Source organism: Artemia sp. Qi Xiang Cuo, chromosome 6 (genome assembly GCF_049724085.1).
Source record: "Artemia sp. Qi Xiang Cuo chromosome 6, ASM4972408v1, whole genome shotgun sequence".
NCBI classification, from domain to species: Eukaryota; Metazoa; Arthropoda; class Branchiopoda; order Anostraca; family Artemiidae; genus Artemia; species Artemia sp. Qi Xiang Cuo.
This window is the reverse complement of record NC_142799.1, coordinates 77582227-77605520: the sequence shown is the minus strand read 5'-3', so window position 1 is coordinate 77605520 and position 23294 is coordinate 77582227. Positions and strand designations below refer to the sequence as shown.

General features: G+C 34.4%; 1 protein-coding gene across 1 annotated transcript in view; it reads right to left on the bottom strand.

Moving 5' to 3' along the window:
* Nucleotides 1-21394, bottom strand: part of bs (serum response factor blistered) — a 201410-nt gene extending 180016 nt beyond the window's left edge. The window contains exons 1-2 of the mRNA XM_089091217.1: nucleotides 21239-21394; nucleotides 17291-17782 (exon numbers count right to left, since the gene is read on the bottom strand). Coding sequence (XP_088947343.1) covers nucleotides 17291-17719 — 429 coding nt within the window. The 5' untranslated portion in view covers nucleotides 17720-17782; nucleotides 21239-21394. The remainder of the gene's footprint in view (nucleotides 1-17290; nucleotides 17783-21238) is intronic.
* Between the last annotated feature and the right edge of the window lie 1900 nt (nucleotides 21395-23294).

Below are 23294 nucleotides of genomic sequence, written 5' to 3'. Positions count from 1 at the left end.
CATTGTAGTTTACTTTACTGAGACTAAGCTAATTGAAACCAAATGCGAAAGACAAACCGGTTTGCTCAGATCACAAAGATCAAACTTCTTAAGAGTTTTCGGGATATTTAACAAGAATATATATTATATATATATATATATATATATATATATATATATATATATATATATATATATATATATATATATATATATATAAATAGAAACTCTCTTTACAAAAAATCAAAATCAAAGAAGACATTCTAGCAACGAAAAGCATGGTTTATTTAATAACTTTTTAGAAAAGCACTGTTTGGGACTGTCAAAAAGAAAATAAAAAAGAAAAATGACGAAAACATAAGGCAAATACAAGGGTTGCCGTATAGGCTACTTTTTACAAGTATTTTTGCTTTCAATTTCCCTATCTCACCGCGTACGAATTAAAATTTCGTCTTTTTCCTTTTATATTATATATATATATATATATATATATATATATATATATATATATATATATATATATATATATATATATATATATATATATATATATATATACGTTTTGTTTTTTTATAGTTTCGTTATAGGGCAGCAATTTGTAATTTGGTTCATAGCACCTGCAATGAACAAGGGGTTAAAGAAAAAAAAAGAAACGATGAAAGTGGAACAAAAAGAAATAACTGAAGAGAAGAAGCTAAAAACGAAAAAAAAATTACAAGCCGAGTAAACAATAGCTACTCCTGTAAAATCCAGGTAGTAACAAAATACATAATTTGAGTTCGTTTCTCACGTCGAGAAAGTAACTTAAGGATTGAACTTTAGGTTTTACTTTATACAAAGATGGCGTTATAGCTTATAGTTTGTTTAAAGGAATTAGGATCTTTAGAGTTTTAGTTTAAAGAGAGATGGTGTTGGGGACTAAAATCTCTTACATTTGTTATCAAAATCGCTGTCATTTTTTATTATCGCCCCCCTCCTTCCCAAAGAATTTCCAGATTACCCGTAAAAATTAGGACTACTTACGTCCTTTGTACATAGCCGCTTAAGTATTACAACTAAAAAATATCTTAAAATGAAACACGTTGTTTCGTTTCTACTAATAATACCTTAGTACCCTTATCACAGACTAGCTTGAAAGTGCATTAGCCCGACTATGATTTATATTATGCGCGATTAGGCACAGAATTTAGCTAGACCCCAGCTTAGAAGATATTCAATTTAATATTTTATAGTTAATTGGAGTCTCGTGCATAAAACACGTTTTTATCAAAGGTTACCATCTTAATCTTAACCCACTAAAAGCCTCATATTACATTGTTTCAGCATCCAGTTGCTTTTTTTTTATCTTTTCTAATTTTAACATTACTGAACACGGCAAGGCCCGTCTGCAGGCGGAGAGAGGATGCTTCTAGCCTTTGTCCAAGGCTGTATCCAGGGGAAGTAGGGAGTTTGACCCCCTCCCCCCGAAATATTTGACTTTATCTCACAACTTTATTTTTTAAAACAAAAGAAAACTTTAGCGTAAAGAGGGAAGCGTTGAGGAGGGGACATCCCCTTTCACATACGGAATAATTTCTGTTCTTTTTAAGTTTTAATGTCACTCCTTACTGTCAGTTAAAAAACATGTTTTTTTATTTAATTTATGAACGTTTTTGAGTTAATGCAGCTTTTATTTTGGCTCACCCCACATGAATAATTAAAATAAAATACCCACATTAATCTTCCTTTTTTTGGCTAGATAGCTTTCACGAAATTTTGATCCGACGTAACTTACTTAACCAACATCTATATTCATATATTTTTATTACGTATCTTGGGGAGTTCGCCCCCTAGTCAATACCTCTCTCTTTACGCTAAAGTTCAAATTTTGTTCCAATTCTTAAGAATGATCCCTTATCACAAAGGCCGTTATTTAGAATAAATAGATCTGATGAAAGTACAAAAAAAACTTTAGCGTAAAGAGCGAGTTAATGACTAGGGGGCAAACCCAATCATAACGGTAATAATTTCTGTTCGTTTTAAGTTTTGATGTTGCTCCTTACTTTCAGTTGAAAAAAATGTTGTTTTTTTTAATTTAATTTCTGACCCTTTTTTTTAAATAATGCTGGGAAATCCGGCACCCCTCTTCATAGAAATGTCCCTTCCCTCAAGAAAACTTCCTCCATGGAAAGATCTTCCCACGTAATACCCCCCCCCCCAACTACCAGAAAAAATACCCCCTGAAAAATTCTGTATACTTCCCAATAACCAATACTATATGTAAACATAGCGCAAAGTTCATAGCTTGCAGACCTTCCCCCGGAGACTGTGGGTATTAAGTCGTCCTTAAAGACATATTTTTTGTATTTTTCGACCATGCTGAACAAAATGGCTGTCTCAAAATTTTGATCGGGTGACTTTGGGAAAAAAATGAGCGTGGGAAGGGGCCTAGTTGCCCTCCATTTTTTTGGTCACTCAAAAAGGCCACTAGAACTTTTAATTTCTGCTCGAATGAGCCCTCTCGCGATATTCTAGGACCACTGGGTCGATACGACCACTCTTGAGAAAAAAAACAAATACAAAAGCAAATAAACACGCATCCGTGATCTTTCTTCTGGCAAAAAATAGAAAATTCCACATTTTTGCAGATAGGAGCTTGAAATTTCTATAGTACGGTTCTCTGATACGCTGAATCTGATGATGAATCAAACTTATATATTTGAAACCAGCATAAAAATCTGATTCTTTTGATGTATCTATTGGTATCAAATTCCGTTATTTAGACTTTCGGTTACTATTTTTCCCCCTTCTTCTTTTCTCTCTTTTTTTCTTCTTTTCCCCTCTTTTTTTCATTTTCCTTCCCTCTTTTCTTCCTTACTTCCGTCTTTTTCTCTTCTTTTTTACTCCTTCTTCCCTTTTTTCCTTCCCCGCTCTTCTTTTCGGTTACTATTGAGCCGGGTCGCTCCTTACTTACAGCTCGTTACCACGAACTGTTTGATTTGTGCTTAATTCGTCCACAGTAAGAATGGGTGTGACTACTAAACAAACAGACGAGATTAGAATTGTCTTTGTGCTGTTTCTACTTTTTCTCTTTTTTGTTCTCTTGAATTCTACTACACTGAAAGACTTTGCACTTCAACTTCTTTCTCTGACTTTATTTTGTAAAACTTTAAGCTTTTTTGTAAAACTGACTTTAAGTGAAAACGCTGATGAAAAATATAAATAATAACAATTTTATTCAGAATTAACAAACAAATGCGTCAACCGTCAGATGTCAAGCTAGACAAGAATACCCAATGTAAAAAAAAAAAAAAAAAAAAAAAAAAAAAAAAAAAAAAAACTACAGTTATTTACACTACAGATCAATCAACAAAAAAGGATAAAAATACAAAAAAAAAGAGAATCAAGATAAAAAGAATAATAAACAATCTCATCAATCTATAACAGTTCTCTCATTACCACACAAACCAGGTCTTTTCCGTCATACCAATAAAGCTATTTAAAATATATTTTAGTCGTTTACTCGTCGCTAGGACAAAAAGAGAGACATTTTTAGATTTTTAATTTTATGCTCTTTTTTATGGTTAATATCGCAATTGCAGCAGTTCATCTACACTCCCCTGTTGGCAAGGCCGTACCCAGAGGGGAGGTTAGGGGGTTTGAGCCCCCGCCCCCCCGAAATGTTTGTTTGACTCGTAAAAACATAACAAAAATGAATATAAACAAATTTTGTATGCGTTTTTGAGGTTTTTTGTGTGGCCCCCCCCCCCCCGAAAAAATCTTTGAGTAAAACTCCCTCTGAAAAACGCCTGGGTACGGCCTTGCCTGGTGGTACCACATATAGCCCTAGGCTGAATACAAAACTAATATGAAATAAAAATGGAATTATTAGCTTCCAAATGTTATGCTCCTTTCCAAAATAATAGTCATTACCCTGACAATGCCCCTCCTCCCATGATGGGCACATATATAGCCTTAATAATATATTTGTCCGTTATCCTTTCAATTGTTGGATCCTTTGTAAAACACCCCACAAACAAATAATAAAAAAAAAGATTACTCGAAAAATGTCGTTAAGACATAACCTACTCAGTAACACACCAATGCTTTAAACGACCCCTGAAGTTTGTAATGTTTTCTTCAACTATTAGATCATTTGGAATAGACTAAACGCTAATACGTCTAGATATTTTTTCCTTTCCTTTTTTTAAGAAATATATACGGTGGTTTTACGGTAATCAAACAATTTCTGTTATTTTTTTCTTTTTCAAATTCACTCAACCTAGAAAATAAGTTAGATTTTTGACAGTACCGGAACACAAAGTTAATAATATTTACTTGAAGGCGACGCTATTTCTGAAATATTTCTATTTAACAAGGTTTATTTGCTTCAGAATTATTTTCGTGATAATCTTTATTGCTCAAACAAGAATCTCACGTTTTTAGCGATAAGATATACAACAAGAAATTAATTTCCAGAACAACAGACGAGCAAAACACAGAAAAATTTGAACTAAACACAGAAAAAAAAAGAAGAAACCATTCAGGGGGAGGGGTAACTTTCTTCAAAACTTAGTTCTTACCAGTAGTTTCAGTCTTTTATTTCATGCATTTATAAAGCTGTTGAAAATTACATTAAAAACTGATTTTTAATATTCTCTTATTCAACATTTTAAATATTCCTCAATATTTTTCATATTTATTTTGTAAAGATGCTGTAATATTTATTTTAGCATTTTTATAAGTACATTAGGTAACATATATTATTTTATACTTCCAAAATTTTATTCATAGTTTTTATCATATTTGTTGATACTTTCTATAAAATTATTTTCAGAATATAAGTCGTTTTTCATCAGTCATTTAGCAGCTGAACTCCCGCCCCTTCATCTAAATAGAAACCCTAGTTATACTCTAGTTTGTACCCTATTTAAGTTTCGAGGGAAGAACTTAAAAGACCTTAAAAATAAATGTATTTATAAGTATATATCAAAGTAGGTTAAATATTTCACCAGCAGTCAACATCCATCTCAAGAGCCAATCAAATTTCGACAAGAAAATCTATCTCTTTCAAAATTAGTATCTCTTTGTTTCAAGATACACACCCAGAAAGTTAACTATTACCTATATACCCAATAATTACCTAAATACCAATTTGAAATTGATTCCAAACACCATATCTTACAATCATTAATCAATTTTTCACTGTTAACAGATCATCACTAGAGAAACAAACAGCTGTGGAGTACGCTTGGGTAGAATGGAAGCCAACAAAAAATGGGCATACGCCTTGCGTTCGCCTTTTTTGGGCCTAAACATCATACACTAGACAACATAATTAGTTCATCCAAATTTAGACAAACAGAGAAAAAAAATGGTGTTTTGTTTCCGTACTCCTTATTTGTGGATAGTTAACACCAAAAATGATAAACAAAACCACGTGGTCTTGTTTACATTTTTGATAGTAGAGTATTATGATAAAATGATTTTGTCAGATTTGAATCACATTTCAACAACTTTGTCAAAACTCAGAGCCAAGCGGCTATACCTATCAGGGATATATATTTTTTTTTTTAAATGGAGTAGTACGGTCAAACAAATAATGAAGTGTAGTCATATGGTACGAGTCAGCGACCAGGAGGGGTACAGTTGCCGAAATTTAAAACCCGAATTTTGAAAGAAACTGCAGTGAAAAATGAATCGCATGCAGCACTAATCTGAAATGACAACATAGATCCAGATCCAACAAAATAATAATTTGTAATTGCGATAATACAAAAAAAAACTGACAACAAATTTTTGAAATTTTTATTTTGACGGTCCTATTCATTCGGGGACTCGAGCAATTGACGGCGGAGACTCGACCACGAAAAAAGATCTTTCAATGTGTGTTTTAGCCAAAAAGTACGTATTTCTATATACTTTTCTTCTTTTTGAAGGGCTGGGGGCAGGTCCTTATCCAGATTTTTTTCGGGGGGGGGGGGGAGTTACAGAAGAATTTTTTTGGGAGGGCGGGGTTTACAAAAAATACTTTAAAAAACACATTAAAAATTGGTTTATATTAATTTTTGCTAGGTTTTTTACGAGTTGAGCAAACATTTCTGGGGGGTTTAAACCTCCCCGCTGGATACGGCCTTGGCATGGGAGAGTAGTTAAGATCCAGCTTTTCTTCCTGGGTATAGCATGCTTATGAAAATTTTTCAACGTATTTTCCAATTAAAAAAAAATAATAATAAATAAAAAATGCAATATAGACCTGAATCTCAGTTATCGAATGCCGGTCAAATTGTTCGGCTAAGAACGTAGCTAAAAACGGCTAAAAACGTGGAACTATTAAAACCGTAGGGTAAACCCGACTCATTTTGGGCATATGACATTTCATGTCTCATATGCATTGATATAGAGGCGTTGATACAAATCGACTTAGCTCGATTTTGCTCCAATTCTCAACTTAGTTCATGTTTGCAATAAGTCAGAACTTACGTCGTTCTTGGAAAGAGTTACTCTGCAGCTTAGATCAGCTGCAGGTGCAGTTACTCTGCAATATATTCTTCCATAGTCTAGACTTGGCTTGCTGGTTGCGATCGCAGCCAGCGAAGCTGGTTCTTGTTAAATACACATACAAAAACGTTCTTTGCTCGTTTATCATGAAGTCCACGATTGCAAGAACAAACCCAATAAGCAACTTTAAAAACGAACACTTAGATTTTTGCACGAAGAAAAAAAGAAAACAGACTGAACTCACAAAAAGCCACTTAACCACAGGAAATACTGACGGCTTTGATCAATCAACATGATTTCATATAATTCTTTTTTATAAGTTAAACCTGGTATTTTACAACTCACAGCGCTGAAGATCAAAAAATGGAAAAAGAAATCGATTAAATCTTAATTTGGCTCCGGCGCGACGGACCCCAATACAACAGCAATAACTATATTTTTTTTAAATAAAAAACGAGGGGCATTCGTTTTCAATACTCACGCGCACCAGTTAGCACGTGCCTGGCGTGATGGAAGTGTGCCAAGCGTGGGGAAACTGCTCGACACACTTCTGCTGGGCGGAAAGTGGACGCCCCTCGTCGCAGGGTAGGACAGAACCACCATTACTACCAAATAGCAAGGGATGAGACTATTTAATATAGGATCTAGAACCGTAAGACGCATACACGCGCAAGGGATGGGGAAACGTCACCCCCTGCCCGTATCCTAAAATTCCACAATATCTTGTTCTCCAGTTAGTTCATTTTAACTCTTTTTTAATTATCCCCCCTCTCCCTGACGAATAAAAGTCCTGTTTGCCTGCAGTCAAAATTCACTCTAATTCAAAACACAACAGGGATTATGCATGTATATTTGGGTGGATTGGTATGGCTGTCAAGTTATACTAAACTGTTTGATTTATTGTCATCAAAGCTGATATATACTTTATTAATTTGATTTTCTATTTTCCAGAGTCAAAATTTTAAGACATCTAAGCCATGTCCCTAATTCTATTGTAATTATTCTAGTTTTATTTACATAATTTTCTAGCTTGATGCGAGTTTTCGGCAATTTTTCATTAGTTCTGATAGGTGCTGAAAGTCAATTATATTTTTGAACAAACAAAAATTAATTAATTTTTAGATCTAAAACTTCCCTGAAATCAGAAACTGGCATAATTTTCCTGATACATAAACAGAATTCATAAAATTTTTAAAATTCCCCAAATTGTATACAAGCAAATTGAATTTTCAGAAAAGAAGGATAAAAACCATTTTCGCAGCCTCGGTACCCCAAAGAGAATCACGGATTCTTACTCAAGGGGGCGCTTAGTTGCATCGCAATGTCTACCAGGCCTTTGCCTCTGGCCATGCCTCCATACTTTCAACTGAGGCTACTTAAAGTTTGTACAAAGAACATGATACTAATTTCAACATGAAAATTCGCTATTCTTTTTGGTAAGTCCTACTTTGCCACAATTCTCTCCATCTTTTTTATTTAGTCTGGTCCACCCTTAAACATTAAATCGTTGTTAAGACAACAATTGTTAACGCCATTTCAACGCTGTTAAGCCATTTTACCGCCGTCAAGTCTAAAGGTCATATCTAACATTTCCATACCTCAGTGATAATCATCAAAATCTACTTGCAAAACCGTTCACAAAGCGAGGATTGGAATAGAGTAGGAGCGTCCGTAGCTGTTTTGGCCTCAAGGGGATTGATCAGGGTTGCCAACTGGACACATTTTATGTCAAAAGAACACATTCCCATTTGCCGGGACACAATAACATAAAGGGGCAAAAAATTGACACGTTTCAGAAATTTGTGATATAAAAGGGCAAAAAAGGGACACATTTTGTAAATGTATCACATAAAACAAAACATTTCCCAACTGGATAGATAGATATCTTGGGAAGAATGTCACTTTTTACCAAAGTAGTGCTTTTTCACGGTTTTTTTTTCTTCTTTTTTTTAGCATCAAGGTTTTGCCAGAGATGTAAGTAAAGGATTTTCTCAAAAGTTAGAGATTTATATGTTATATGAGTCCTGTGCTTTCACACTAAGTCATTTTTAATGAGTGTTTTATATGTTTTTGTTTTTGTTTGTTTTTTTCGTTTTCCGTTTTCATTATATTTGATGTTAACCGGCTGCTTATAAGATTTACAAACCGCCTATTGAAAAAAAAAATCTATAGTTTTTGAGATTTCATAATTGCACATACACATTTTAGCTAAAAATAAAACATCTTTGGATGCTCAGAGATGGACCAAAAAGTTGGCAGCCCTGGGCTTGATGCTGCAACGAGTTATTAGTAGCAATAGTTGTAGTATGTACGTTGCGAGCGGTAAATATGTTCGTGCTAAAATGTGCGCTTTTATTTCATTGGTTTATTTTTGTGACGTACTTTTGGAAGCCAAGTATACAATTCTTTAGTCCCAGAGATGCGAATAGGTCATCTGAGTAAGTTGGACCTATTGGTCTTTTTAAACAGAGTTTTTAGGTCAAATTCTGAACCCATAAAAAGAACACACCCTGATTGGCTCTTTTGTTTGAAATCCTAAGCCAGTAAATAGAAGGTATCTACATCTTCACAAAAACTTCTCTGTTTCACTATGGCATAGTGGACTTCAGCCTTAGAATTAGAATGTAATATATGAGTTTTAGTTTAATCTCGGTTTTAGCATTGCATAATTTGTTTTGTTTTTAATAGCAAGTACTACTTTGACTTTAATAGCAAGCTTCGTAATTGTATCCTGTTGCTTTAGTTAGAATTCTTCTGGTTATTTCCCATTTATTGTTTATTTTAATACTTACTTTTAATTCTTGATATTTCATGTCTTTACAGAAAGTAAAATCATATAACTGTTTGTAATTATTTAACGACATTAAAATTAATTTTAAACCAGCCGTAGCGACATTTTTAAATAAAATGTCCCCTCTTTGCCCCTCTTTATTTCTCAACATTCAACAATTTATCAATATGCCACAGATTGCCTCCGGTACTACCATCTTTGCGTATCCTAACTCTGTGCCTCTATATACAGAACCCCTTTGCTCTTACTCTCTGCCCCTAGGTAAATAAAAACTACTAGACCGTCCTTGCTTAAAGTATGTACCTACAAAACATTTAATAACAAAGTGTGGGGGGGGGATTTCTCCCGATGTTGAGCTGAAGGACCCCCTGAAACAATAAAAAAGTGGTTAAAATTTTTCAAACTATACTCCCCCCCCAATCAAAAGATTGATATACACAAATCCATCTATAAGTGTTAACAGCATGAGATAAATATTTAATTCAAAACCATTCTTTGATAGCCAGATTGTATACAACAGATGTTTAAAACCATTATAGAAAACTCATTAGTAAGACAGGAAAAAATCTAAAGGGTATTAAGCTATAGGCTACATTAAGCTGATCGTGGCAACAAGGTGACATAAAGGTGCTAACTCATGGACACTGCACTTAAATAGGCAATTTGCTAATAACAATTTTCAACACATGATCAAAATGAAATTTTTCAGGATACCACCTTAACGATTCATAAAACGGCCGCATTCCAACCAGACTAAAATTAATGACAGTATAAAAAAAAAAAAAATGGGAAGAATAATATATAGCCTACGCAAAAAAAAGTTCACACCTATCATGGACCAAAAGAGAAGAAGAAGAGATTATCTAAAAAAAAATCGATTTAATGTCAGAATATTTCAAGGACTCTCTTTTAAAAATGAATATGGAAGATAAAAACAAAACCGATGATAAATGACATGTCATATTTTGTAGCTGTCACTAGTTGGTGTTCGTAGCCAAGGTTGCCTGCAAGACTTTGAGGGGGGATGAGATATGTTTGGCCAAAAAGTTATTTAGCAAAACGATAAAAGCAAACGATTTTGCACTTCATATGTATTTTTTCTTATAAAGGGGACTTGCATAAATGCAGATGAAGGGGGGATCGGGACGATAGCCACCGAACATATATCTTCAATTTTTTTTTATTCCTTCATATTTCTACATATATATATATATATATATATATATATATATATATATATATATATATATATATATATATATATATATAAAACGTATATACGTAAACGTATATATATATATTTGTACACGAATAGTACAAAATCCAAGCACGTGCAGGCAAAAAGGTTTCAAAATGGAGGGGGGGGGGGTCACAAGATAAAAAAAATTAATAGGAAGCATGAGAAATGGAAAGCATGCAATAGAAAGCGAGTCAAAGAATGCGGCATTTGTAGCCATCAATTGAGCATTCCCATTTTCCAGAAGCAAACACCATAAAAATTCCGAAAAATATTTAAAAACTCGAATATATTTACTTACATAATTCCTTAAGACTTACCGTTAATCTCCCCCCCCTTTATGGATGAATATATAGCCCGAATTATATAAACTCAAAGAATTCTCCATATGCCTTTTTTCTTCCCACCGCTTGTTGGTGTTATCTTGCTTGTTCGCCGTTAAATTAATATGAAGAAAAGACTCCGCCAATGGAAAATTCACTGAGTACAAATAATCTCACCACTAGAGGGGTGGGGTGTAAAGTTTCTTGGTATGTCTAAATGAATAATATAAATATTTTAGAATTTTTTAGAGCAGTTTTCATAAATTTATAGTGTTTCCTTCTGGAGAGGGGCAATGCTAAACCAGTGTGGCCAGATCGTGAACAAAAAAGTAAGCCGCAGCCTTTGAAAAACAGGCCAAAAATAAGCCAGACAATTTTTTGCCCAAAATCTAACTTTACTTTTAATGGTGTCCAAGTTTTGACGGCCGTTTTATAGAAATACTCACCACTATTCAGGTCCTTTGATCCTACTGGCATTATCCACCTTTCAATTCGTTCCCTGGTTTGCCGAAGTTCAGTTCCAGTGTAGAGATTATTTTGAGGCTGCATTTAGTAGAATTGCGATAAACCGCTACCCCATGTGGAACTCTAGAGACTTTACAGAAATTCCCGCGCGCTATGTTCAGAAAATCTTTAAGTGAAGAGGTATGTGGAAGTGGATGCTTTTTAAAAGAGCTCAGCCTATGCATTGTGAAAAAACACAAGGCAGGGACCAGCACACTAACAGCTGGAGTAGCTGCAATCAATTTGTGCTTAGAGACCCTAATTAAACTGAAACAGAGCAATTAACATATAGTAATATTTTCTGACTCTAAATCTGCTCTTTATATCCTATGAAACACTAACTTTGAAACACTGGGCATAGGCCTACATCAAACCAAAGAAAACCTATGCAGCCTTGGAAGATTAGGCTTTGTTACTAAATTTCAATATATACCTAGTCATCTAGGTAAAGAAGGAAATGAAAAAGCAGACAAGATAGAAAAGCAAGAAGCAAAAAGCCAAATGGAACCAGTGAAATCTCTAACTATAAGGGATGCAACTAGATTATGACTAAAACATTGCTTGAATTAAAGCCACCAAATTTATCCCCCTTTCCAACCAGTATATAATCAGTCTGGTTCAACTGCCTGTGTTCAAATACAGCTAACTTCAACCACCACTCTCCTTCATAAAAAATAAAGCAGCCAAATGGAGAAGTTGCCAATAGCCCGTTTTGCAGGTACTGTAAAAACACAGAAGAAACCCCTGAGCATATACTGTTGAATTGTAAAATACTGGAAAGAAAACTGTCAATGGATCTAAATCTACAACACCATATATAGTAGGTCAAACTACGCTGACTATATTGAATTATATAAACCCTACTATGATGTTACCTCACATTATTAGCTAAGAGCTGATTTACATCTTTCCATATTCATCCACATTTTTAATATTAATAAGTAGTGTTTACAACAGAAACTATGTAGTAAGGGATTATCTCATTCAGTAAAAAATTAATTCTCCCAAGAAGTGTATGAACTTATCATGAGAAAAGAAGAACAAATTAAAGATTTGGATCTATTGTCAACCCAGCCCAGAAAGAAGAGGGGTCAATGTTCTGATTTTCAGGACACTTGCCTTGATTGTCTACAGTTGATTGATTAAATTTAATATAACAATGAACCTTGTTTATTTCAAAATCTGAAAGGTTTTTTTTCTAAATAACAAAACTATAGGATAACTTCCATAGTTGCTGTTGCTAAACTGATACCAATTTATGTATACATTTCTCGGTGCTGTCCCATTACGCGGGCCTCTCTGGTTAATCACTATAGACTAGGCAATGATAAAACCCGTTTTTGCGTGGTAACTGTTATACAGCAGGCAATGATAGCAAGGTTTTTTCATTGCGTATACGATATTAAACTGTTTTTTTTGGGGGGTGGGGGTTTAGGGAGGAAAAAGGTACCTAGGTTAGGTTACATATTTAATATATGCAATGCTTTACCCCCCCCCCCTAATATGCAAATATATAGCCCAAATTTGTTTCTAAACTACTATATATTCATCCTATTTTTTTGTTTTATTTCACTAGCATTAACCAAACTTGACTTTTTAGAGGCCCGCATAATGGGATAGTACCCATTTCTCTACATATAAAGTTGGATATAAAACTGGGTAAAAAAAAAAACCTTTTACTGGCTATATCAATGCATAACCAAGTTCGCTTACGCCATTTAGGTCGTTAGCCAAGCTCTAGGAAACCTTAAGAACAACCTAAAAGAGCTTGGCTATGCGATGATAAAATGAGTTCAAGCTAATTTTCTTCTCATTGATGCAGGAACAGTCACTGAATGATGTATAGTTACTTGGCAAATCAAGGAAATTCTGTGAAACGAATGTAAGTCATGGCAGCAAGACCATTTTTTTTCTAATATACAAGCAAATATGTCGATTTTTTATATAATCTACAGGTCACATAGCAAAAATACACCTAAAAAATGGAAAACAAACATTTTGATGCAAAAATACAGAAAAGGCCATATCCAGGGTTTATGTTCGGGGGGTTATTTTCCTAGGAGCCAAGGAAAAAAACTTTAAAAACGCATCAAAAATCTTATATGCACTTTTGTTATGTTTTTACGAGTCGGACAAAAGTTCGAGGGGGGTGGTCAAACACCCTACCCCCCCTTCCCTGGATGGATAAGGCATTGCGTACAGAAGCAGGATAAAATAATCTCCCAGAGCCATAGATGCTTCATAAAGGGCCGGTAGCAAACCTGTCGCCTAGCCTTATAACAACGGAGGATCGAACCCTTTAATCCGCTATGCCAATTGGTGATTAATCCACTGCAAAACCACAAGATAATACATATAAATATCGTTTATGTAATTTTCTCGTCTTTTTCTTATTTGTAAAAGACAAATAATATATACAAGCAAGTAAAGCAATGCTTCGATCCAATTGTTCCCGTTCTAAGGAGTCCTAGCTTTTCCCGTTCAGAGAACTCCTAAAAATAGTTCCTCAGCCAAAGTATTGGCATATAAGAGAAACGTTAGCCAGACGATGTTTTCTTTGGTAAATTCTTAATAAACATTTAGTAAAAACCAACAAGCGTTTAGTTTCAGAAATGAGATTTTTTTTTTCATTAATACCCAATGATTGACGCACAAAGTGGAATATCAAAATATTGATTCTCGATGATTTTGCAATTACATACAGAATTTACGCTTTTTGTCAACTGTGGAGTGGGGGAATTTTCCTCTGTAGATTCTGCCAGAGATTTGCCCCTCTGATCGTGAAAATGCCCTTTTTGGAATTTCTATTGAAAAATGCCTCTTCCTTGGTATTTTCACTGAAACAATTTAAAAAAAAAAACCAGCAAATTTTTCCCCCTAGAAATTTTGCATCCTCCCTCTATATTTTCGTGAATTGATCCGTGACTGACATCCTCCATGCAATTTACCTATTCTTTTGTTTCTCAAAGTCGTACCTCTCTTTAAGATATCCCTACTTCAAGGGAGGCCCCTCTTCAAGACATCCCCACTCCAGCAAAATCCTGTGTGTATGCCTCAAGTAGTAGCATTACCTACGAACAGGCACGTACGCAGGAACTAGTTTCGGGAGGGGGGGGGAGCAAATCCTTCAGATTCCTTATTCTGTGAGAAGCATCAGAAAATTACGGGAAAATAAAACAAAAATTGTGAGATTTCGGGGTTGGGCGGGCGGGCACGGAGGCCTCCCTCCTGCGGACGTGTCAGCCTATAAACTGTCAAGAAACTAAAAAAACGAACATTTTCACAAACGATCTATTAAAGATCAGAGAGTCCCTTTGGGAGTATCCAAGCTGTTTTTTCCTTTATTTCAAATCGGAGCTATTTTCCCTTCGTATCAGAATTAACAAGTTTCAATCGGGCTTAATAAGCACCTCTCTAAATCGATAAGTCAAAAAACCGATCTCGTCAAAAAGGCAACTCCCTTCTTAATTCCGATTTATCCCATCAATTCTCCGGCTCCTTTATGATTTATGCATATTTGAAATTAGCTCAGGAAACATTAGTTTCAGAGTTTATGCATAATGTGAAACTACTATTTTGGCTTTAAAATGCACTATGTATCTTTATTTCTAAAGCTAGTAAACGTACCTGCACACAAGGTCATATCCAGGGGTGTTAAGGGGTTTGACCCGAGACCCGAAATTTTTGTCCGACTCGTAAAAAAATTGAATGTAACCAAAAATTTTGATACGTCTTCTAAAGTTTTTTTTTTGTAAACCCCCCCCCTCAAAAATTTCTTTTATAAACCCCCTCCAAAAAAATCCTGGATACGGCCCTACCTGCACACAAGAAAGACGGAGCTCCTCTAAAATGGCAAAGACCCATCCCGGAGGGAGTCTCCCAAATTTACCCCCTCTAAAGAAAATTTATTTGATACCCGCTAGGGATCTGACATATACATATCTATGGTAGTAAATGTACTAAAACAAAATTCTATTAATGTACAATGCCCCTAGACGCCAAGCTCCTAGGGCAGTGAGGTACTTGGTAAGAGAGTAATTTGATAAGGGTTCTGACTAAGTAAGTGCCCTTTTAGAATTCCTTCAACCTGATAGGACTTAATAGCTCCTATAAGTGCAAGCAGACAGAAGTTTGAGAGAAGTATATAATAATTTTGTCCAAGGATGAAGGGATGGGCTGGGTAGCCTCAAAAAATAACGCTTTCAGGAAAGCCTTTACGTAAATGAGAATAGGAAGCATAAATTTTTAAAGACTGCCACCCCCTCCCTCCCCCTAATCCGCAGGTATGCAAGTCTTATTATTTTGATCAGGTCAATGCAAGCCGATATTGCCCTGAAGGCTGGTGGGCACCACCCAGAGCTAACCCTTCCAGTTATGAATAAGAAATTCGCCGAGTCAAATTCAAATTCGCTATTTCGTATGCAAAACGCAAAATTATACTCGTAACTGTAGGGAATAAATAACCATAAAACATGTGGAATAATATAAATAAGATATCTGCATATCATTTTATGCAAGCCAATTTCAAATTTACCAGCTTTCTTGAGAAGCGTTAGCAGTAGTTCTGATTCAGCGGCATTGTTACCATTTTGTTGCTTTTCTTTTGCGGTGGCACGTTGAATTCTTCAAAATATTTTATTTTTCACATGAATTTTTCCAAAAAACTAAATCACCGGATCATTTTCGCTTTTATGGCTGTGCTATTTCATATCAGGCTTCCGGTACCACTTTTCCGTAGTTTCTATCATCTATTAAAATTTTAAACCAGTCTCTTGACATAGGTCTACCCTCAAGAGGTACGAGAGGATATTTCCAAGGAGGGGGGGAACTATAAAATATTTTTTGGCAGCATTTTATTTATCCGAGATATATCTTTATGTGTTTTTGGTTTATGTTTCTATAATTTTCGTTTCTGAAATACGGCAATTCAATTCTTTGTTTTATTTCAGTGGCGTAGCCAGGCGGGTAAGTAGGGACGGCTGTTCCCAAGCGAGGCCATGAGGGGTCACCAAATTTAAATTTGGACACAGAAAACCCTAGCTACGCCTCTGTTTTATTCCGGTGAGAAAGACAGCGTGTTACAAAAATATATTATAATATAGAAATGAGTTTAAGGGTATAGAATTTAAGAGGGGAGGGACCCAACCAAAAATTCGTAAGGAGGAAGATCAATCCTCTTCTAAAGTTGAAAGCTATATAAAAATATATAAAATAAAAAAAAAATATATAAAAATATAAAAAATATATAAATATAAAAAATATATAAAAATAAATGACAATAGTAATACAACTGCCTTAGGCCGATCTTTAAGAGGGGGGGGGGGTATAAAACAGAATTGTGTTCAGACTTAGCAAATCTACGGAAACTTCTGTCAGATCTGCCACCCGACGAATTTAAGTAAACTGCTAGTTTTATTAGAAATTTATAATTTACTGCATTTGACACTTGATATATTCCTTTCAAAATGACACAGAACATTCCAATCGGTCTTTTACTATTTTGCTCTGGTTTTATTCAAACAGTTCGCATAGAATTGGCGATATTAGGCAGAACAAAATGCAGCGTTGTCAACGGCAATTGACAATCATCAATTCAAATTTCTAAAAATCAAAGAAAAAGCTCCACATAGTTAGGACAAATTTGTCACCCATAACGAGTTAACAGTTTGAGAAACCAGTTAAAGCTCTTCAAAATGCGCGAAATTTCACATGTATTTATCTGTCAACAGTCTTTTAGCATATTGTATAAAAATCAAGCTTGGTTTTCAATAATTGTAACTTTGAATATTTATAATAATTGTTTATAATAAGATATTGTTAGCAGTAATTCGAATTACCTTATTATTTACATTACATTTTATTCTTAATAAATATCAATAGTGAATACAATTTTTAAACAATTATACGACAAAACATTCGAATCGCGTATGATTTAGCGCGACCGATATAAAGAGGACTTTGACTCGACTAGCTTACCTTTTTCATTATTCCAGTCTTGCGCTTAGAAAAAGTCGTATATCTCCTCAGTTTGTTGTCAATAAATTCCATCTTAATCTTCACACGTCCTTTAGTCTTTTTACCATTTGCAGGGGGTGTCTTTTTTGACGGCGGACCTGATCTGTCCTCGTCCGGGGACAAAGATCCATGGCTTACCCCCAAGTCTAACCCAGTTAGGGGATCTTGAAGATTCATATTTAAGGGCTCCTGTTTTACATTTTCAGAGGTCCGTTTAAGCCCATGATGCACGTTCAAATTCAAACTGTGGCCTAGATTACTGTGGCCAACATGTTGCTGCAGAACTGCGTTCATATAAGAATCTGAGGAGGCGTGATGGCCATAAATATCGGGTTCAAGACCACCATAGTTCATTGTGTAACGAGTCTCTACGGGACTTTGGTTCTGCATAGTTCAAAACAGTTTATGAAACAGGCACTTAAAAAACACAATTTAACACTAAACAAGGAAGACCTGAAAAACAAAAATAATTAGGATCACAGGAACACATTTGAATAAAAACAAAGAGACCGACATTGCCTCTTTAAACCTTTTATTTTTTTCTCCTTTATTTCTCCTTTTTTTGTGTTTTATATTGATTGTCTTTTCTTTCAACTTTTATATTTTTCTCCTCTATATTCTCCTTTTTTCTCTTTTATATTTATTGTCTTCTCTTTCAACCTTTTATAATCTTTCTTCTCCTTTATTTCTTTTTTCTCTCTTATATTTATTGTCCTCTCTTTTAACCTTTTATACATATATTTTCTCCTTTATTTCCCCCTTTTCTCCTTTATATTCTCCTTTTTTTGTCTTTTATATTTATTGTCTTCTTTTTCAACCTTTCATATTTTTTTCTCTTTTATTTCCCCCTTTCAGTGAATTATGCCTGATTTGTTTATTTTATTCCTTTGTACCATTTGGTATTTTCTCACTTTATTTACGTGATCTATATTGTAGATTAGATAGTTAAATATTTTGCACGAATTTAGTCATTGAACAAAGTCATTTATCACAAGAACATAAACATATAAAAATAATTATTAGTAAAATATTAATTATCAATAAGCAAATATGCAAAACATAAATGTCAATAAATATTAATAATTAGTGAAATAATTAAAAGATATAAGCGCAATAATGACTTTTTTTTATTAATTATAAAAATAACTAAATATAAAATAAATGTAAAAAATAATCATATAAACGTGGAAATACATGTAAGAACATGAAAGTATATCATCTGCGGTGAATCAAAAGGCAATAGTATAGGAAAGGATGGAAAGGCTGACTTCTCCCACATATACTTTATTATATAATATATACCATTTATAGCATTTATACCATATCTTACTCCCATATATAGGTATAATATAATAAGTTTATTATAGAATAAGATTTTGCTTCCAATAACTGCGGTAATTAAAAAGACAGTGTGTTACACATTATGGGAGAAATTGCTATGGGGGGGGGGACAAGGATCCAGGATTTTTGTTCGGGGAGGTGGGAAACAATATTTTTTTAAACACACCAAAAATTGTTTTATATGCAGTTTTGTTTGGTTTTTACGAGTTGAATGATAATTAAGAGGGGGGGTCAATCTCAGTATCCCCCCTGGATACGACCTCGAGTGAGGGAGAAGTACTAAGCAAACAAAACTTTGTTTGTACCCCATATATAGGATGTAGTACAAAAATTTTATAATATAATAGTTTTGCTTCAAACAGCTGGTTTAATTCAAAAAGTGATATTTTATTCTTATATAGACTATTATAAAATTTATCGGGAATAAGCTTTTAAATATTATTGACGAACAGTTGTGTATGCACGAACGATATTTCCCTAGCCTTTAAGTAAGACAAAAACAATTAATACATCAAAAAGATTAAACTTTTTCTGAGACCAGTGTTTCGCCGTTGGGAAATGTTTCCGAAGTTATCTGGACTACAAATCTCTGCTGTTAGACTTCTATGTATGATTATACTTACGTATGACTTATGCCATACATAAGTATGATTATACTTATGCATGTCTGAGTTATGTATGATCTCCGGAGTCTTTAGGTTTTAAATTCAAGATTCCACAAACATCATTTCGATGCTTCAGAAAGAACATTTAACTGAGTATTTCGTTTTGGAATGGCTCTATTGGTATTTGGGATCATTGAAGTTAGGTCATTATTAGAGCCATTGCAGAGGGAAACGTCTGGTTAAAGATTGCATGAAAAATGATGTTTGTGTAATTCTAAAACTGTGCCTCAAGACTTTCATTCGCTATTCATATGGTGGCTAGAAATTAACAGGATGTAGGAGAATTGTGAGAGATGCGATCTGTGTACAATGAAACCCCGAATATATTTTCAAACAAGGAAAACAAGTTTACGGAACAATTTGCACTTTATCCAAAAAGTTCCACGCGTAGAAAGGACATTAATTTAAGCAATCATAAGAAAATGACTTAGAGAACTAAACATCCAAGTTTTGATGTTGACATGTGCTAAAAATTCTTTTAGCTGAAATCATATTTAACGTAGGCCTACCGATTATTATTTTTTTTTTTTACTAATATTAGGAATGAAATATCAATGAAATAAATATTACAGGTCCTAAAAAGCGAATAACAAAAGTATCTAAAATCTGAAACAATTAGCCATCATTTTTACAGTCTTCTCTGGGTAAATTTTTACCAAATCATATTATTGATTTACGAATAAAGTGAATATACCACTCGATGCCTTTTATTATGCTCTTTCCAAATATAATAATCATTTTTTGTTGGACATGAATTTTACCCCCACCCCTATATATACCAATTTAGTGTATATATTTGCACATTAGGGGGGGATGGAAGGTTGTGCAAATTTTATTTCTGATGTAAATGGGTGATAATTTTAAACTTTACCCCCCCCTAATGTGCAAATATATACCCTGAATTGGTATAGGCTATAGGGGTGGGGGTAAAATACATTTTCGACAAAAATGATTTTTATAGGCAAATTGGAAAGAGCATAAAAAAGGTACTGAATGGTATATTCACTTTGTTCGTAAGTCAATAATATGATCTGGTAGAAATTTACCTTTTTCAGTCCCTACATAACATTTTAAACTTCGTAAACGGAAATTTTTAAACTTTTATTTTTTATACTCGTCTAGGTATAAAACTAGGAAAATGGTAGATCAAAAAAGGTAGAAAATCTTGACGCAGGGTGATGAGAACAGAAGCACCATCAATGTCGTTAAGGAGCTTGTGGTATTGACTTTGTTTTTACCTCCTATTTTTACCTCTTATTAGATTACTAAAAACGTAGTTTTATTCAGTATGATGACCCTTGCAAAAATATATACCAGAGAAACAAAAGTCCTTGTTAATCAGAAGCCCACGTCAAATAACCCACAAGTAACTATAATGCGAAAGAATGTCATTAATAATTTCTAACATAGTCACAGGAACGAGAAGGGAACAACTGTCCGAGCCCCCCATAAAACCATGATAGGGTGAAGCAGGGCGTAAGAAATTTCACTTTTAGCTTGCTAGTAATGTTAAAATCAATTTGAGGAGCCCTAGCCCCTTCCAAAAATCAAAAACTTTGCCCTCATGATCGTCATATAAATATTTATGTGCGATCCAGTTAATCACCCCACCACTATCTTGACCTCGATTGTCCAAAGGCAACTACCGTTATATGCATTATTTAGCCAGTGCTCAAAACTTGTCTCCCACACTTAATCTGTCTTAATTTTGGGCACCGAGCTATTTGGGTAGTATTCTTAATTTGAGTAGTACCCTTAAACGGTAAACACAAGAATCTACAATTCACTCTTACAACTCATGTCCACAATAGGCAACAATGTCCTTTAAGGTAAATGATATGACATCACCATCTCAATTTAGACATCACTCCATAACTGGTTCAACTAATCAAAAAAATCTAACCTTATTTAGTATTGATATTTAAGCCAAAACCAAAAATTGTACAGTAGTTAAAGTACATCCATACTAAATGTAAACGCACGAGTTCTGGATATAAAATAAGAATATTTTGCTTGATTTTTGAGGAAGGTATTGAGATGCTGCGAGCCTCGCATCTCTCTCCTAGAGGTGTGTCTCAAGTGCGTGCTCCTTGGGGTCTCTTCTTGTCTCTTGCATGCCACAACATGTTGCAAATGTTAAGACAAACAAGAGATCTTTAGCGCTATTTCCTCTTTGGAAATCGTGCGATTTCACGGTTCAAAAAGGTTTTGATATTAACGTTAGTTCTAGTTTTTGCTTAAAAAGTTTATATTTGTTTGCATAACTATCATTCTTAAAAAGATAGGAATTTCATGCCGGAGGGCACCGAATTCCTCCATCCCTGGTAATTACCTGTCATTTAGTAAAGCAATTTTTGAATTAGCCAACCTGACGAGTGAAGCTTAAAAAATAAATTTAGCCACTAGAACCTAAATAAGCCTTGCATTTAAAAAAAATAGGCTTACAAATATTAACTACACAATCAAAGAGATATAGATCAGAACTTTCTAGGGCTCAAATACGCGTTTTAATACCATGAATACCAATGAGGAAAATGATGGGGTGTAGCCGGCCATTTAGGATGGGGAAAAGCGACCAAACTTCTATCAGAACTTAGCTTTACCCCTAATTTTTGGGATTTTTGAGGTATGCAATAAATTTTTACTTAGATACTATCCACAACTGACGCTCTAGCTCCCATGATTAAGAAATCCTAACTTTAGTGGCCATATATTAAAAATGCATGTTTTTTCAGTGTGTACTATACTACATAATCTCAGCCCCCACCGATGATTTTTGTTTGATTCAGGGATTTTACAGGTAACTCGAAAAATTAGTTGATTTTGGAAGAGTTTGTAATGAAATTATTATTAAAAACTTTTTTGCTATTTATTTTTAAATAAATTTTAAGATAAACGTGCGTCCTTTATTCACATAGTTTAGTCTTAATTAAAAATATTGCCTTTTACAGCTTTTATATTTTTTCTTGTATGACAACGAAGGTTACAAGTCACCCATTGACCTTTTTTCGTCAGCTGTTATAAATATTTGTATTCAAGTTCGACCCTAGACAAGTTTTCTTAAACGTTTATAAGCGTTATCTGGAACTTCCCTGTCTGGCGTCAATATTGAGGTTAACATTTAATATTGATGAAATTGGAGATACAAGGATTGTAACTTCAGCTTCACCAGGCTCAGATTCAATTCAAGCTAATAAAAGGATTTTATCAGTAATATTAGCTCTTCTAATGCGACTTTTAAATCAATCTTTTGATTTAGGTGTTTTTGCTAAGTTACTCAGGCCAGGGTAAATGCAGTGTTCAAGTGAAATGTGGTCAAAAGTGAAAAAGTGGTCAAGTGCGGCTTTGAAATGTGGGCGCTTCAGAATTTCAGGAAGAATTTCAGAATTTCAGGAAGAATTTCAGAATTTCAGGAAGATATGCAAGATGTTTTCAAGAGGAACTGTGCGGACAATTTTAGGGAACTTTGCATTTTTTTTTCCAGAAGTAAGACCCCGGATGCGTGTTTATTTGTTTGTTTGTTTTTCCCAAGAGTGATCGTATCAAACCAGTAATCCTAGAAGATCGGGAGAGGGCTCATTTGATCGGAAATCAAATGTTCTAGTGTCCTTTTTAAGTGACCAAAAATATTGGATGGCGGCTAATCCCCTCCCACGCCCCCTTTTTCCCAAATGGTGTCTGATTGAAATTTTAAGACATCCATTTTGTTCAGCATAGTCAAAAGACCTAGTATTAATGTCTTTGAGGATGAATTAACCCCCATAGGCCCGGTGGAAAGGCTCAAAGCTATGAACTTTGCCCATTGTTTGCATAAAGTATTGACTATTGGGAAGCATACAGATATTTTGGGGGGAGGGGGATTTTTCGCAAGGGGGGTGTACATGGAAGGATCTTTTCATGAAACAATTTTTCGTGGGGGAAAGGAGTTTTTCATGAAGGGGAAGCTGGATTTCCCGGTA